General features: G+C 36.0%; 2 protein-coding genes across 3 annotated transcripts in view; both read left to right on the top strand.

The window, feature by feature from the left end:
• LOC122652360 (auxin-responsive protein IAA1-like) overlaps nucleotides 1-15,854 on the top strand; it is a 26,913-nt gene extending 11,059 nt beyond the window's left edge. The window contains exons 3-8 of one of the 2 annotated variants that reach the window (XM_043846073.1): nucleotides 521-540; nucleotides 14,446-14,674; nucleotides 14,806-14,987; nucleotides 15,088-15,199; nucleotides 15,400-15,461; nucleotides 15,558-15,854. In XM_043846073.1, coding sequence (XP_043702008.1) covers nucleotides 14,448-14,674; nucleotides 14,806-14,987; nucleotides 15,088-15,199; nucleotides 15,400-15,461; nucleotides 15,558-15,595 — 621 coding nt within the window. In that variant the 5' untranslated portion in view covers nucleotides 521-540; nucleotides 14,446-14,447 and the 3' untranslated portion in view covers nucleotides 15,596-15,854. Of the gene's footprint in view, nucleotides 1-520; nucleotides 541-14,438; nucleotides 14,675-14,805; nucleotides 14,988-15,087; nucleotides 15,200-15,399; nucleotides 15,462-15,557 lie in introns of both variants that reach the window. The other variant, XM_043846074.1, reaches the window with a different exon arrangement.
• LOC122651081 (auxin-induced protein 22C-like) lies at nucleotides 4,078-6,570 on the top strand. Its single transcript, XM_043844417.1, has 3 exons — nucleotides 4,078-4,475; nucleotides 4,616-4,709; nucleotides 6,465-6,570. The coding sequence occupies exons 1-3, from the start codon at nucleotides 4,091-4,093 to the stop codon at nucleotides 6,568-6,570; spliced, it is 585 nt and encodes a 194-aa protein (XP_043700352.1). The 5' UTR covers nucleotides 4,078-4,090.
• Nucleotides 15,855-17,178: the final 1,324 nt, after the last annotated feature.

Raw genomic sequence — 17,178 nt, forward strand, 5'->3', positions numbered from 1 at the left:
ACCCCTCCTGTCTCTCAAAAAAAAAAAAAAAAAAAAAAAAACCTAGCAAATGTTCGGAGGTGAAGAGAACCGGCCAACAAACATCTTGTTAGGCATCAATACCATATGAATCAGGGGACAAATCTGATTTCTCCATGAGACGTGGGTCCCACACCTTAGAGGCGAGTCCTACACCACACCCCATGATAGATTCAGATCTATCCCCACCCATTCCCATATGGATAATAAATCTGAACTCATGAAGCAAGGCAGTCTACAATAAAATTAGCCTCATGTAAAGTATGGGTGAATTCCACCGACTCAAAAACCAAACTGAGGTATCATCCAGTCATATGAAAAGCCCAGATTGAATTGACACTAGATTAGATTAATAAGGAACCAATATTAAAATTTTAAATTTTATAAATTTTATTGAATTCTTCAGTTTTGATTCAAACAGTATCTTTTGGTGGGTCTGGTTGATTTCGGTCTTTTTAACAGTCTCTAAAAATCAAACCAATATCAAATTGATAAGGAGTTCAATCGTTTCAACCAACCTGGTCTCTTTTTTATTGACACCCTTATTAGTTACATTGAGCTTATTATCATATGAGCAATCTTCTTTTTCATGTAGAAGTAAAAAAGATAAAAACTCTATTTGGTTCCAAGGGAAATTGAAGGGAAGGAAAATAAAAAAAATTCAAACCTAAAAAAAAAAAAAATGTAACTTTCATTTTACTTTTCGAATGCAATGAATTTAAATTTGAAGGGAAGGAAAATAAAAAAAATTCAAACCTAAAAAAAAAAAAATGTAACTTTCATTTTACTTTTCGAATGCAATGAATTTAAATGCAAAGTGAAGTGAGATTTAATAATCAAATATAGAATGATTTCGAGTTACAAACATAACCATGTGGGTAACGGTTACAAAATTTCTTTACTAGGTCTGACTTTTTCACTTTTCTTCTTTTCAATTTAACTTCTTTGTGTGATTACACTTTCATCAAAAAAATTAAAAAAACTCATTTCCTTTGCTGGCATGTTAGAATTGATTGGGGTTATGATGCAGGCTTCTTAAATCTACTTGGTAGGATGAAGTGTCTGACATCCCTAGCTCTATTATCAGGAAGGTGGAAGCATTTATGCGTTTTTTTTTGTTTTTCCAATGGAGAGAGGGTGACAGCAATAAGTTCTTGCACACTATTTAGGCATCAGCTTTCCTACCAAAGGAGGAGGGATGGGTTTAAGAAGAGTGACAGAGGTAAATAAGGCTGGCCTATTTGAAACATCTTCGGAGGATTGTTGCAAAGAAGGATGATATTTGGGTTAATTGGATTTGCCCTAAATACCTTAAATCAAGTTTTATTTGGACTATCCCTATGGAATTTTTATCACCTCAAGTGCACCACAAATATACATTAGACGGTGCACCTTAAAGTGATTTTGTTTAAAACACTTCCCTAAGTGCATGTGCGTCAGATGTACTTTTTTTATGCACTTGAGGGTGTACTGTATTTGAGGGGATAAAGGTTCGTCCCTATGCCTCTGCTGCTTCATGGATGTGAAACCCCCCCCTCAAATTAAGACCTTTAGTCTCGGATGTCATCAAGAATTTGATAGATGATGGCTCTTCTATTCTGTTGTGGCTTGATAATTGACACGAATGTGGTGTTCTACTCTCAGCTTTTGGGGACTGGATCAGATACGTTGCATGCTCTGCCGGGTTGGCCCTTGTTTCTTCCATTATTTGTAATGGTCAATGGTCTCCGGGTTTGCCGGCCTCTTCAGATCTTGCTTGGGTTTGGGATCAACTTCATGTTATACCTAGAAGACCCTCATGTAGTGGAGATGTGGTTTGATGGGCTCTTCAAGGTGTTGTACTCCTGCTTCTGCTTGGGATTTGGTCAGATCTAAGGTCTGTTTAATTCCTTGGTGGAATATGATACGATTCAAGCATCATATTCCAAGGCACAACTTTATTATTTGGAAGGCTCTTATTTACTCCCTGCCCACACATGATTTTCTTCTCCTTAGGAATATATATATATTCTTAATTGGTCTTTTATACTAGAATACTTCACAAGATATTGATCACATTTTCTTCAGATTCTCTCTCTATACGAGTCCGAAAGGGGCTTCTTAGAGTTGTAGTCCTTCTCATAACCCTTCTTCTTCTTTTGAAAGCAAATGGAAGTGGATCAAAAGAGAATTTAAAGATAAAACAGTTTGTAATTGGTTGCGAAGATGGTTTTATATGTTAGGGTTTAGGGTTTAAGCACTGATTGCTTAAAGCCTTACACCCTATGTATCAAGTTTGGAATACCCAGGCTGCTGCCTCCAGTTAGTATTTATAGGAAAACTAAGATTTAAATTAGATGGATTAGTTACTAGAATACCCCTCATAGTCTGAACCATAATACAAGTAGAATTATATAAGAACATATATAAAGATATTACCATAATACCCTTACATTATATGCTTCAGTTTATCATGATATTTGGGGGGAAAGGAATAGATGCGGGTGATCTTCTTCATCTTCAACCTTCAATCAATATATATATATTTTTTGGTAAGAACCTTCAATCAATTTTAGAGTTTGATTAAATTTCAGATAAAGACATTGATTAACTAGCTTTCATGCCTCTGATTTAGATCGTAATATGTACCACCATATTATCTCATCTTTGGGTCTTCAGATTAAGCTACATTAAGTAGTTATTTCCTTGTATCTCATGTTTTGATTCCCTATTGTTCCCTTCATAGGTGTTGTTGTATATTCTCCCTTTTATTTTATTTAAATTTTGTATTCACAAAAAAAATATATCATAATTATTCTTTATCTAATATGATTCCCACACATGGTTATATCGAGAATATATCTATCTTAATAGCTTTCCACATGGTCTAATTTTTTATATACTAACTAAATTACATCCAAACAATATATAGTGGTCATATCAAGCCGTATCAGATGATTTTCTCTCAATTTTAATAAATTTTTTTAACAAATTTGATTTTAATAAAAATCATGCACTAATACGGTATCAATCAAGTATTGATAAATGGATCGGACGATACTCCCGATCTAATACCGATATTTAATTCCATGCTCGATATTACTTTGCATAATTAGTAGCTTTTTTTTTTTTTTGGTCAAAACATAATTAGTAGCTTGAGTCTGAAAAAACTAGTTTACCCGAAAGACAAAAAAGTTTGAAAAAGCAAAATAATAATAATAATAATAAGGTAAAGGAACACTACCCGGTCGTACAACCCAGTGTGTTCCTACGCCCAGACATACCCAATCGAAAAAGGATATTATCCAAACACATTTTGCTTTTCTAGCGATGTGAACGTATTTTAGTAATTGTCGCTTTGTCAGAAGAGGAGGTAACTTGGGTAGTTGATTAGATCTAGTATGGATCATACATGGAACATGGATAATCTGAACATACACCTTTGAACCAATCACATGTTTATTTGATTTCATAAATAACCCTCCTTCCCTTATAAATGACAAAATTAAGACAGTTGGTTACCTCTCACATGTACGTGCAGTTGCACATACGTGCAAAGAAACCGAACTCTCATACATGGACAGTAGTAGGAGTGGACGGCTCTCCTAGAGTTCCCTCATCTGAAAGGGGGTATATCGGTCATTTCACGCCACGGGTGTGACTGGGTGGCGTTATTTCTCCCTACAATTAATAAGGGGGAATAATGAATGAGTAAATTAAGGGCCAGACAGGGCATGCACATGGCATGTTCCTGTCCAGTACATCAAACGGCCCGGATTAAAATTTAAAACCTACCCAACTCCATTAGGAAACCAACAAACCAACGAGCAGTGTCTGGCCGGCCACCTTCTGATATATAAGGGCGCCAAAATAGTCTCCCACTTTATGCCACTCGTTTGACCGACAACTCAGCCCGGGTTGACCTGTCCTTGCCTTCTCCGTGTCTCTCATGTCTCCCTTCTCTTCCTGTATCTATATATTAAGATGATCAAAACAGAGAAAAAGAAGAAGAAGAAGAAGAAGAGAATCACAAGTCACAAACACAAGAAGAAAAACACAAAAGAAATTATTACAGAAACATTTTTTTGGAGAAATGGAAAAGGAAGGTTTAGGGCTTGAAATTACAGAGCTGAGGTTGGGCCTTCCGGGTGGTGGTGGTGGTGGTTGCAGTAATCCATCTGCAACGGAGAAGAAGAAGAGGGTCTTCTCTGAGATCTCCAACGAAGATGAGAACAGCTCAAGCAGCCAGAAAAAGATCCAGAACAACAAGAGTCAAATCGTGGGGTGGCCACCGGTTTGCTCGTACAGGAAGAAGAGCAATGCTGCTGCTGCTGCTGAGTCTCATGAAACTGGGAAACTGTACGTGAAGGTGAGCATGGATGGAGCACCTTTTCTGCGTAAAATCGATTTAAAGACTCATAAAGGGTACTCTGATCTTGCCCTTGCCTTCCAACATCTCTTTGCTTCCTATGGCATTGGTGAGCTTCCTCTTCCATCTTTTTCCTTAATTTCGTATTTAATCTTCTTCTTTGCCATATTTTAGCTCTAGCTAGCCATGCAATATTGGGAAGAATTATGAAAGAATTAGAACTTAAATTAGTTTGGAATTTGGGGTCAGGTGGCTTGTGGAAGGACTCAGATTGCTCAGAATATATTCCCATTTATGAAGATAAAGATGGAGACTGGATGCTAGTTGGTGACGTTCCCTGGGAGTAAGTCTCTCTCTCTCTCTCTCTCACTTAATTATATTTGCCTTTTTTCTTCTAATTAGGTTAAACAGTCGTTATAGTCTTTGATTTTCCAGTGGTTTAGACATCAGATCTGCAACTTACATGCATCAAATACCACTTTCTTGTTAATTAATTTGTGTTAATATTCTTGTATTAGCAATTAATTGAATATTGTAACCCATAAATCTTAAATTATCGACTTTGGTGAACTCTTGCAAATTGACCAACATGCATGGACTACTCCCTCAAAGGCTGGAACTTGGAATCGACTTGGGAGTTTGGGAGTTTGAACTGCCTCCCTTTTTTTGTTAATAGACCAAACTGCCCATAATCCTTAAGCTAGGATAGGTGAAGAAAAGCTTCAATATTGAGGTTATTTCTGTCCTTTTTGGCATTACTACTCTAGAAAGAAAAACATATCACGAGGTAGGAGCCCTGACCTCCGGATCACCTACCGGAAGCACCCTTTTTTTTCAATAGACCAAACTGCCCATAACCCTTATGCTAGGATAGGGGAAGAAGAAGAGCTTCAATAGTGAGATTATTTCTGTCTTTGTCGGCATTGCCACTCTAAAAAGAAAAACATATCACATGGTAGCAGCCCGGATCACATGCCCGTACTTGTAGCGCCCTTTTTTTATTTTTTATTTTTTTATTATCAATAGATCAAACTGCCCATAATCCTTAAGCTAGGAATGGTGAAAAAGAGCTTCAATATTGAGGTCATTTATGTCTTGAAAACTTATCCCCACGCGAATGGCACTTTGTTTTTTGAATACCAAACTGCTCATAACCCTTAAGATAAGGTACGTAGGGATGTAAACTGATGGGATCGGATTCGGCTCGGATAGTGCTATATCCGCATCCGCATCCGATTAGCTTTCGGACGGATTCGGATAGTGCTAAACAGATAAGGACACGGATACGGATCGAATATTTTATCCATTTACACGTAAATATAGCTTATCGGATAGCTATAGCCTATCCATATCCGAATCCATTTAGGTTTCGGATGGATTCGGATACTGCTAAACGGATACGGAAACAAATTTTGGCTATTCATTTACACCCCTAAAGGTAGGTGAAGAAGAGCTTCAATAGTGAGGTCATTTCTGTTTTTGTGAGCATTATTATAGAAAGAAAAATGGAAAAAGAATTTTGTTCCTCATTATTAAGAGTGAATAGAGGAACATTTATGGAAGCAAAAAGGACACTTGTCATCACCTAAATTAAGCATACACGTACAAATAGGTGATCCAAACTCCAAGGTTGTTGAAAAAGGAAAAATGGGGTTTAAGGAACCATTTGATGGGGACTTAACTCCTCTCAGGTTCCCTATCCGATCAGGTTCGTAGGTTCCTCTCATAGGGGGTCGGAAATGACGACCTCACCCCCTGCCCGAACACACTGACCGGGTGGGGTGAGGTCGTCATTTCTACTCTCCTTTTGAGAGGAACCTACGAACCTGACCAGGTAGGGAACCTGAGAGGAGAAAAATTCATTTGATGGAGGGAAAGGCATATAAGTTAACTAAATCATAAAATTATAAGAAAAAAAAAAAAAAAAAAGAGAGAAAAGAAGAAGAAGAAGAAATGTTACTTCTAAAGTTAATTAGGGTAGAAAAACAGCAATCAGTTATGGTTGATGATGTTTGTAAGTCTCTTTGTTATTAATATTAATTAGTTTTAATTACATTTAGATAAAAACTAATAAATGTTACTTTTATATTGTTTGCAGGTTGTTTACCGAGTCATGCAAAAGGTTGAGGATAATGAAGAGATCGGATGCCAAAGGTTTTGGAGTGGAGTTCAAACTGGCTGATGAGGAAACACATATATGTTGATGATGATTCTGAAATATGACTAGCTACCTATCTTGTTTGTTTCAATAGGATATGAGACTTAAAATTTTCTGTAGCCCCAAGTGATCAGGGGCAATGAAGTCATTTTATCTTAGAACTTCAACTACTTAATTCATATCATAGAAAACACAACTATATATATATATATATATATATATATATATATATATATTGTTTTTCCTCAAAATGTTATTTGTTTGAGGTCACCACTGATGATTTGAGAAAAGTGGAAAAGAAAAGAAAGAAATAAAAAAATAGAAAACATATTGAAGATTATATTCTTTTGATTTGATGTTATATGTGATCAATTTGATCTTTGTATCATGGAATGTTAATCGAACATGAATGCCTTTTTTTATTTTCAATTTTTTTTTACTATGTAGCATTCTTTTAGTCACTAAATCAACATAAACAATTAATGAAAAATTTTCCTCTTCTACTAAAATCTACAAGATATTTGAATAAAAAACTTCAATAAATTAAAGATGTGTGACAAATTTTTTTTTCTTTTCAATTCTAATTTTGAGAAAATGTTCTCTATACTTGGGGTGCAAGATGCGTCCAAAATGACTGCCCTATCCCACCCTATGTGTCTGGGCGCAGCCTGTGCCTCCATGCACCCTTGGGCAGAGAGCATCACCCCTTCTATTTTTCAAGGGTTTTGACATATTTTCAACCAATGTTGATATGATTCAAATCAGATAGGTGAAGCCAATCTTGTGTTGGATCCTAGGTTTTAAAACCTTGTGGCACCAAGACCCCTCTTGACCAGGTTTTTAGGGCATTGGGCTCCTTTGCAGTGTGAGGGTGCACTAGAAGATGTCCGCACCACCCGAACTACATATGTAGCCAAGGTGCCCTTTGAACGACTCAAATGGATGCAATGGAGAGAAGGATTTCTAGCTTGATCATCGTCAGAAAACAAATTCCCTTGAAGATTATATTCATTTGATTTGATGTTATACATACTTGACTCATTAAATTCTTTTAGAATCATGAAACACACATTCACAGGCCGGAAAAATAAGATGGACCTAACAACTTATAATCAGATTTGTACTGCCACAGTGCTACTGTGGTTTTTTTTTTTTTTTTTCCCACGTTACACCAATTGGTGTTAGGAAATCAATTTCGTCAATAAAGGATCACATGTAGGTTTTTCGGAATCTGTATTGATATCGGCCAACACCGTTGCCGATACCTCGCTAATACCGTGGCGGTGATACAGTACTGAGGGTAAAGTGGTCAAAATCCATATTCGTATTGAGGGCAAAAACATCTGATACGTTTCAATATCAGTATTGTATTTGGAATTGACCAATGCCTGATCTAATACCCTAAATTAAAACAATGCCCACATAGTCAGGGAGGAGCTAGAGAGAGTGTGTGGGAGTATTTCCAGAATGACAGCTTGATTTTTGCCAAAAATGTTATATATAATTTTGAATTATTTTCCTAATTCTTAAATTAAGATATCGATAGCAGATCGATCATATTGGCCAATCTGTGACTGATACTGATACGATACCAATATGTATCGTTGGTATTGATAAAAAAGATGGTATTTTTAAAATTTTGGCGCATTGAGATCAATTTGATGAACTAAAACCCTGGTCTAATTTCACTTGTAAGTTTTTAATTAAGAAACCCAAACCCCCTCCCCCACCCCCAACAACCCAAGAGAAGGGGGAAATTAAAAGAGTAGATATTTTGCAAAACCCTACCTACCAAAGGATGAAATGAGGAGAAGCTTCAATTCTTTTCATAACATAAAATAGGGGCATCTTTCTCAATTGAAGTCATCTTTTCCCAATCAAATCCAATATATTCCTAAGTTTTCAAACAAATGTGGTTAAAATATTTCAAGTAAACACAATACCATTAAAATATTTATACCTAAAGAGACATTATATATATATATATATATATATATATATATATATATATATATATATATATATATATATATCGGGATTCATATAAGGATTTGAATCTTACATAATCTATGACCTAAGATATCATAATTATTTTAAACAATTGAAAACAAACTAGTTCTCTATAATAGTAAATAAATCATTGATTTGGTGACATAATTTGTACCACAGGGAATTAATTAAAACATTGAAAAAAACATGCAAGTAACTCCATTAAGATCAGGTGCAGTTCTTGGTTCATTGAAACCATTAATTACGGCCCTAATCATTCATAATTTAATCATAATCTGAATGGGTAACATGCATTAATTAGCTCTTCTATGTATATGCTTGAAACTAATGCATGCACGTACGTAGCATTGGATGCCAAAACCCGGATTCATGCTTTAATCTTTGACATAATTCATGGTCAAAGTAATTATAAGTGTGTATAATAGAGATATAGAGAGAGGGCCCATGTTATGCACGAGCCCTTCGCATGATTAGTGCATAAATGATGAACCCTAAACTTAATTCGGAACATGGTATCTAAACTACATTTGCTCATTCTCTAGTTTAAACATTATATATCTGAATTTTAGTCAAACCATAGATAATAATTAATGTCAAACTTATGCATCATGCATTGTATCTCGATCTTGAAAAACACATGTTAAATCTTCAGGAATTGATAGGCTAAGTCGTGCTATAAGTCACTTTCCTTAAGATTATAGATGCTCTCCTATAATGTAATTCAGATAATGAGAATCATTTTTTAAGATGAAACAAACCCGTAAATCCTTTCAATTGTTGTTGCACTCATTTATAGAACCACATCAAGACATTGGAATTGTGCTCAATCAACAACAAAAGGGAACTCTAAGAACAAATTGATCGACATCATCGACACATCTGATATTAGACATCGACAACACATCGATTTGAGAGGATGTGAGAAGCAATCCCCACGCCCATGTTGTGGGAATTTTTTTTTCCACAACCTAGCACAGATATATCCTTTCCTCTCTCACATAACGTACATGGGGTCGTCATCTGCTGGGGTGGTTAAGAGAGTTAAAAAACCTAAGAGCTCCCGTGGTCCAGCAGAACCACAACAAAATTGGTCCACCATATTCATTGGGGCCCACAACCCACAATGAGGCACGGGATTTGCTTGTGGTCCAGCACTAGACCTGTCACACCGGTTGACCCAGGACTCAGCTCCCCTCATTAGTGGGTAGGACATTTTGAAAAACTGAACCACTTGACCCACATCGGCCCACTTTTTGAGTTTGAGTTCAATTCGGTCAAGCTAAAAGCTGCACCCTCCGTTCGTGGATAGGGCCTTAAAGGGCAAATTTGGTATAAAAACAGAAAGTTATGGGCGTTTCTGTCAAGTAGAAGCTTTTTCAAATGCCAATAAAATCCATGGGGATCCCCGATCCGTTACACACTGCGTAGCCTTAGATATGATTTCACTATTTTGTCCGCCACAAATTGCAGTTTTTTTTAGTAAATAAATTGTCACGTCAGTTGGGGCTTTTCCCGACACGTATTTAAATACTAAAAAAAGAGAAAGTCTCGGAAATTACGTATTCTGTTCAAAGTCATTATTATATTGATTCTTCTAGAAGGACTCGGATTGGTAAAGTAAATCCTTTAATTATTACATATATTCTATGATTTGACTATTATGCCCTTTTTTATCATCTATGGAAACAGTTGTTTTGGTTAAGCTTTAACCAAAATCAAACCTTTCTTTAAACGAAGATCCAACCGTTGAGTTAGTTGAAGGGCAAAATAACTGTCATTGCAACTGCCATTTATGGACCATAAATACTGTCTATCCATCTACAGATCTACTGTTACATCAACCACAAACTCTGGCCCTTGCTACCTATCTACAAATTTAGTCCGTCTCCAGGGAGGCGTGTGCCCAGGGTGCTGCTAGGAGGCATTCAGCAATTGAACTATGTCGCACGTATCTCGATGTATGCCTAGGAATGTGTGTGATACAACCCAATGGCTGGTAGTGCCCTGGGCGTTTCCTACTCCCTAGAGACGATCATGATACGAAGATGATTTTTAATATATATATATATATATATATATATGTTAGAATATTGAAAATTTTTAAATCATTATTTGTATAAACTCTTTCATTTGAAACTATTCTTAAGATCGTAGACTTCCCAATAATCGTGAATTCTACTCCTAGAGTCATTCGAGTACTACATGATTGTACTGAAACTACAAAATTAAGAACACTTTAACAAGTATGACTTGAAAATTCAAAATATATATATAAATAAAAAAAATAAAAAAAATAAAGTGATATTACAAAAGAATATTTTAGTAAAATTTGATGCTTAAATGACAAGAGGTTTCCTCTACTTATAGAAGCAAAAACTTTTAGATGAGAAATGAAGAGACAAGTTCTCTAGAAGATGAAGGGGTAAAAGTCTCTTAAAAATACATGAAGAGACAAGGTCTTCTTACAGGGCTAATAGATAAGGTCACCTAGAAGCCTTTTAGAAAATAGATGAAGTTTCTTTAGAAAATGAAGAGACAATTCAGACAATGGTGTGAAAGGAGGAGATGAAAAAATAATTCATAAAAATAATGTATGAAGATCAAAAAAACGCATGAATATGAAGAGACAAGGTGTTTTGAATTTTTCCAAGTTTTAAAAACTAAGATTTATTCTTCACCTGCCTCACCACTTCAAATGATTAATACCAAATGCTATATATGCTAATTCTACATTTTTTTAAGGGTGGGGATGGGATCAAAAAGCTAAACACTATCTGGAAGGCCTCTCTCACACCGTTAATATTTCTATTAATAGGCAGACTCGTTTAAAACTTGGGACATAAAAAATTTATAATATATATAGTCAAATGATGATTTTCAATTTATTCTAATATATTTTTACCAAAAAAAAAGATTAAGTCTAATATTGCAACATTTTGAAGACAACTAACACGCTTGGTTGGTACCCCCTTTCAATACAATGTCAAAGTCTCTCATGGTGATAGGTAATGTAGGAGTAGGACCTTTTACGTGCAACTAAAAACATTATTACGACATGTTAGGTTAGTGTTAAAAAATTATTTGAATGCAACCAAGCTGCATAGTATATGCTAGGGTCAGATATATCATTTTGTAAGAGGGAAGAGAGAGATAGACACAAGGAGACACTAATGTATGCAACGCAGTCAAACAGGCAATCGCGTACCTTTCTCTGTCGTTAAATGTACCGTTTCTCTCCCGTTATTGACTTGGCGTGTAAGATATCAATAAAAATTGATAATGTGAAGATATCTCTCCCATTAAATAATTATAGAAAATAGAAAAATTTTAAAAGGGAAGGGGGATCACTGCCAAGCTACATGGCCCCCTACACCAACGCAAGAGCATCCCACATGGGTGGGGCCGTAGGGTGATCATTTTGCCCTTCTTGTGTCTGGGTGCAAACAGTACACGCATGGTAGTCTTCTTTTGCCCATTTCAAAAAACCAAAGGTATGAAGGATGGATTGGTGTCAATGATTATTTGTTTCATCCTCCATAACCATGGGTCCATTCCTTTCCCTCCATATCACATTCAATGGTGTAGAGATTTTACATTATTTAGGCAAGACGGGGCCCAAATTCAAAAATGGATTTATGGCAATTGATTATGAGTTTTAGAATCCATAGCTACATTCAATGTTGTAGTAATTTATACATCGTTTGGGCCAGACAAGAACCTAAATTTGAAAATATTCTGTCTTGAAACTGTAAGTATAAAGGAGTGAGGACTATCTTGTTACCAAACAAAAGTGTATCAAGGCAAGACAAGGACATAGCAAGGCAAAGTCTAAAACCACATTTCCCAACAAAATTAAAGAAAGAGCTTTCTTTGAAATAAAAATCTAGAGGACTTGATTGAGTTAGATATTGTCTATGCATGTAATGATAGGCATCATTTTGCCTTGCGTGTGAAACAGGGACTCAAAAAAAGGTTATTAGAGAGACACAAAAGCTGAAGAAGGGCCTATGTTTCTTGACAATATAGGCTACTTTACATGAAAATGAGAACCTCTTATGTCTATTATTAATGCTTTAATTTGATTCCTCCTTTGACTAAATGGACAATAATCCCCTGGTTTCAAGTGTTGTTAGAATTCTTAATGGGTCTACTATGGTGGTACCCTAATGTCAATCAAGAGAACGTACTCAAGAAGGCTCTCTTGTTGCAAGTTGCAATTTGCAATTCTAAAAATAAATCTAGAATCTATCTCACCAAATGACCATGGAACCCATGACTTGAAAAAATTGTTTAACTACCATGATGTTTCAAATATCTATATCAGTTGAGATCGATATTGATACCTAGCTACTTGATTTGAATATCAATCTGATAATCGATAGTGATATTTAAAACTATGATTACAATCTCTGACACTAAAGAATAGCTTATGCTTTCGCAAAACAATTTTGTTATCTCTATGGCATCATATCAAATTGCTTGATTTGGTGAATCTAGTTCTTTGATTAGGGAGGGTAGAAAATAGTGATCACCATTTATCTAGTTCCACTACCCCCAAGAACCCAAAAGCGTATATTTCCTTCTTACATGCATGGTATGTTCAAAATGAAATGGGTTGATTGAAATTTGGAATATTGGGATGAAAACATTAATGTAAAGATGTCAAATAGTCGGTTCGGTCTAATTTCTATTCATTTTTGTAGAAATTAAAATTGAACAGATAAAGGTTTGTTCTAGAAACAAAATCAAAATCGATAATTATCGATTTGATTGTTTTTTTTTTTCTCTTCCTAACAATCAGTGCTTATTGATTTATTATTGATTCATTTTCAGTTTTTATTTTTGTTTTCATTCAATAGTAAAAAATCAGATTGGTTCTATTTGGATGATTGCTGCCCTTGGATGGCCTGTGCACTAGTGTAAAAGCCAATGAGAATATACACAAGAGCATCCAAACAGAGGATGGAATGGGATAGGATGGTCATTTCATGACACCTTGTGTTTGAACGTAGGGTACGCTGCCAGGTCGCGATCTTTTTCCCTGCATAATGAATAACTTTTTGACCATGCGTAAATAGTTTGGTAGGTTTTTGACAATCAATTAAGGGCATTATAGGCATTTAGAAAAACAGTGGGTATTAAAGTAATTTACTGTAAAGAAAGTGCATCCTACGACTACAGGAAAAGACTTCGAAGAAACGGAGACCCCTAAATGCCGGTCATGAGACTCATGACTAATGATTACGACGGCTATTCCATTTTCCCAAAAGCCGCGTGCGCCATCGGTTTCGACCTTACACGTGTCAGTCCTTATTTCACCCCCACACCTCTTTTTCTTTTTAATGTTGGAAAGCTAAGAGGAGGAGACACGTTGCCGACATGCCAACAAGGTCACATGCTTGTCGCGCGTCCGACTGCCATCGGGTTTTTTTTTTTCTGCACATGGACTCTACGCAAAAGTTGACCTCATAATCCCCCGAACACCTTGACCCCACTTGCTTTTCACATCCTTTAGAATAAGATACCAATCTGACGGTTCATATATACATTTATACAGATTAACATTAACAGTGTCATACACAGTGGAGATACCGCGTTTTTTATTAAAAATTTGAAACAGATCTAACCGACAAGGGGCCGCCCAAACTCCTAAGCACACTGTGAATAATAGACCACATGCTTCCGTCATCACTTATCATCTACAATGGGCCAATGGGTGGGACCCATAGAACGAATCGCAACGGCTCTTGCACGTCCACTTGGAAGACTGTGAGTCGATGATTAGAAATCTTGCCAGTGAGATTGTCCATCGATATATAGAGTACACATAAGCGAACTCTTTCTTACCCAAATCTTGCCTGAGCTGAGCTGAGCATTTGAAGAAAAGTAAGCAAGCGATCAAGTCTGCAAAAAATGTCATCGGAGACGGCGAGTAATTTGCCGGCGTCAGATGTCACCGGCCTAAATTTCAAGGAAACGGAGCTGACGTTAGCTTTACCAGGAGATTCTCGTGCTGAGACGACATCAAAGAACAACAGTAAGAGAGCATTCTCTGAAACCGTGGATCTGAATCTCGGGAGCGCTAACAGAGATAAATCAATAACCGATCCCTCCGGTGCCGGAAAACCACCGGCTGAGAAGTAAGACGACGAGAATTTCAAATTTATAGCTCTTGATTATTTCTTTAAGAGTCTTAATCATGCATGGAAGAAAGGAATTTTTTTTTTTTTTTTGAAGGTGATATTAAATTTGTGATCTTGTTTTTTTTCAGGGCACAGGTGGTTGGATGGCCGCCGGTGAGATCGTTCAGGAAGAACGTGTTGAAAAGCTGCACATACGTGAAGGTAGCAGTAGACGGAGCACCGTATCTACGGAAGATAGACTTGGAATTGTACTCCAGCTATGAACAGCTCTTGAGCGCTTTGGAGAAGATGTTCAGCTGCTTCACCATCTGTATGTATCTTCTTCTTTTTTCCGGCCCCCAATTTTGGTATTAATTTTCACCGTATATGAAAAGCAGAGATTAAACTTGAATTTTATTGATTAATTACAGGTAATTATGAAAATGAGAGGAAGCTTGTGGATCCTGTTAATGGAACTGAATACGTTCCTACTTATGAAGATAAAGATGGTGATTGGATGTTAGTCGGAGACGTTCCTTGGAAGTAAGTTTTCCGATCTAATCTCATGTATTTGACAAAATTCAACCAATCTTCTCAAAATTTCGCAATCTAATTTGATGGTTTTGCTTGTATATTTTCCATACGATTCTCAGTAATAGAATTTCAAATTATGATTTTATTTCGCCGAATTTTTTCATGAAATATTAAAAATCTTATCAATATCTTTCTGTTTGGATTTACAGAATGTTCATCGCTTCATGCAAGAGGATTCGATTGATGAAAAGTACAGAAGCAATTGGATTAGGTATATATCATCAATAATTAAAAGAAAATATTTTTGTTAATATTTCATGAAATATCTCTAAGTACTGAAACCATCATATTGTTTTGATTGATGCAGAACCAAAAACGCCTTCGAAATGCACAAGCACAAGCTAAGGAAGAAGTTACATGGAAGGCCCCTTTTGATTGATAAGAACACTTTTATGTACAGAGACTTTATATTAACACCCCCCCCCCCCCCTTGTGTTGTTTGATCTTATTTTCTTGGGGAGTTTTGATAATCTAATGGGAGTAGTAGAGTAATAAGAGAGACCTGCCTTGTTAATTATACACCTTAAAATACTGGTGCAGTTATATATACTTTAGTCCTCGGCTTTTTAAGTTTGAAAATTTAATGATATACTTCTGATACTCATCAAGAATTATCAATATTTCTTTTTAATCATTCTGAGTTAAGGTCTGTAATCCATACATGAAGTGATTAATTTACTTGAAATTAATGTGAAAATAGATTAATTAAATATATAGAATGTTGAAGGTCTTATTTATAACAAACAACTTTAAAAAGATAAATATATAGGTCTACTATTTATATATATTAGATGGTATAAATAATAGAAAGATTAAAAATTAATAAGATATGAGTTCATTGAATCAGTATAAATCTAGGATCTTCTAGTAGCTTCTCCAAGATGACACCTTACATGCCTCTTATTTTTATCCTTATATGTTAGTGCATCACAATTCTTGATTTGCACTTGATGATATATATAAGCACAATCTCTATTAACATGGTATAAATAATTGATGTAAGTAAATGATCCTTTCTCTCCTTGGACCTTATGGGAGACAATGAGGGTGAAAATTACAATTTAATTACTAGATTAGATAATGATCTTTCACACAGTTTGAGTCTTTTAGAAGAGTTCAAAGCCCCACAATTCTCCTCAGGAAGTTAAGTGCTTATACCTTGCTCCAGCTCTTACACTGCAAACACAATGATATGTGTGCATGGGGTGGGGAGGAGGAGATAAGCTAGATCAGAAATGGAGGAAATATGGTAGGGGAGAAATGAGATAAAATGGAAGGAGAAAACTGGCCCAATTTTCGGTTGGCCTAACCCCGAAAGGAAACCGTTCAGGTTTGATTCTCCACGTTCTAATAGGAACAAGACTTTTCATATTGGCTGACAAACCTGTGACTCTCCACGATGCAAGTTACAAAAAAAAAAGGATAAAGCATTATGTTAGCAGTTCCACGTGAACTCAAGTCTATGCGGTATGCGTAAACTCAAGTCTATGTGGTAGCATGAATTCAGGGCTGAGATTTGATTCTCCACATTCTAATAGGACCAAGACTTTCCATGGTTAGCTAACAAAACCGAGACTCTCCACGGTGTCAGTTACAAAAAAAGACAAAGCATTATGTTAAGCAGTTCCACGTGAATTCAGGTCTACAAGGTATGCATGAACTCAAGTCTATGCGGTATATGTGAATTCAAGGCTGAGATTTGATTCTCCACATTTAGATAAGACCAAGACTTTCCATGTTGGCTAACAAATTCGGGACTCTCCATGATGTCAGCTACAAAAAAAGAGACAAAAGTGTTATGTTAGCAGTTCATATGAACTCAAGTCTATGCGATATGCGTGAACTCAGGTCTACGTGGTATGCGTGAACTCAGGGCTGAGATTTGATTCTCCGCATTCTGACAGGACCAAGACTTTCCATGTTGGCTA

The sequence above is a fragment of the Telopea speciosissima genome, chromosome 2 (genome assembly GCF_018873765.1).
Source record: "Telopea speciosissima isolate NSW1024214 ecotype Mountain lineage chromosome 2, Tspe_v1, whole genome shotgun sequence".
NCBI classification, from domain to species: domain Eukaryota; kingdom Viridiplantae; phylum Streptophyta; class Magnoliopsida; order Proteales; family Proteaceae; genus Telopea; species Telopea speciosissima.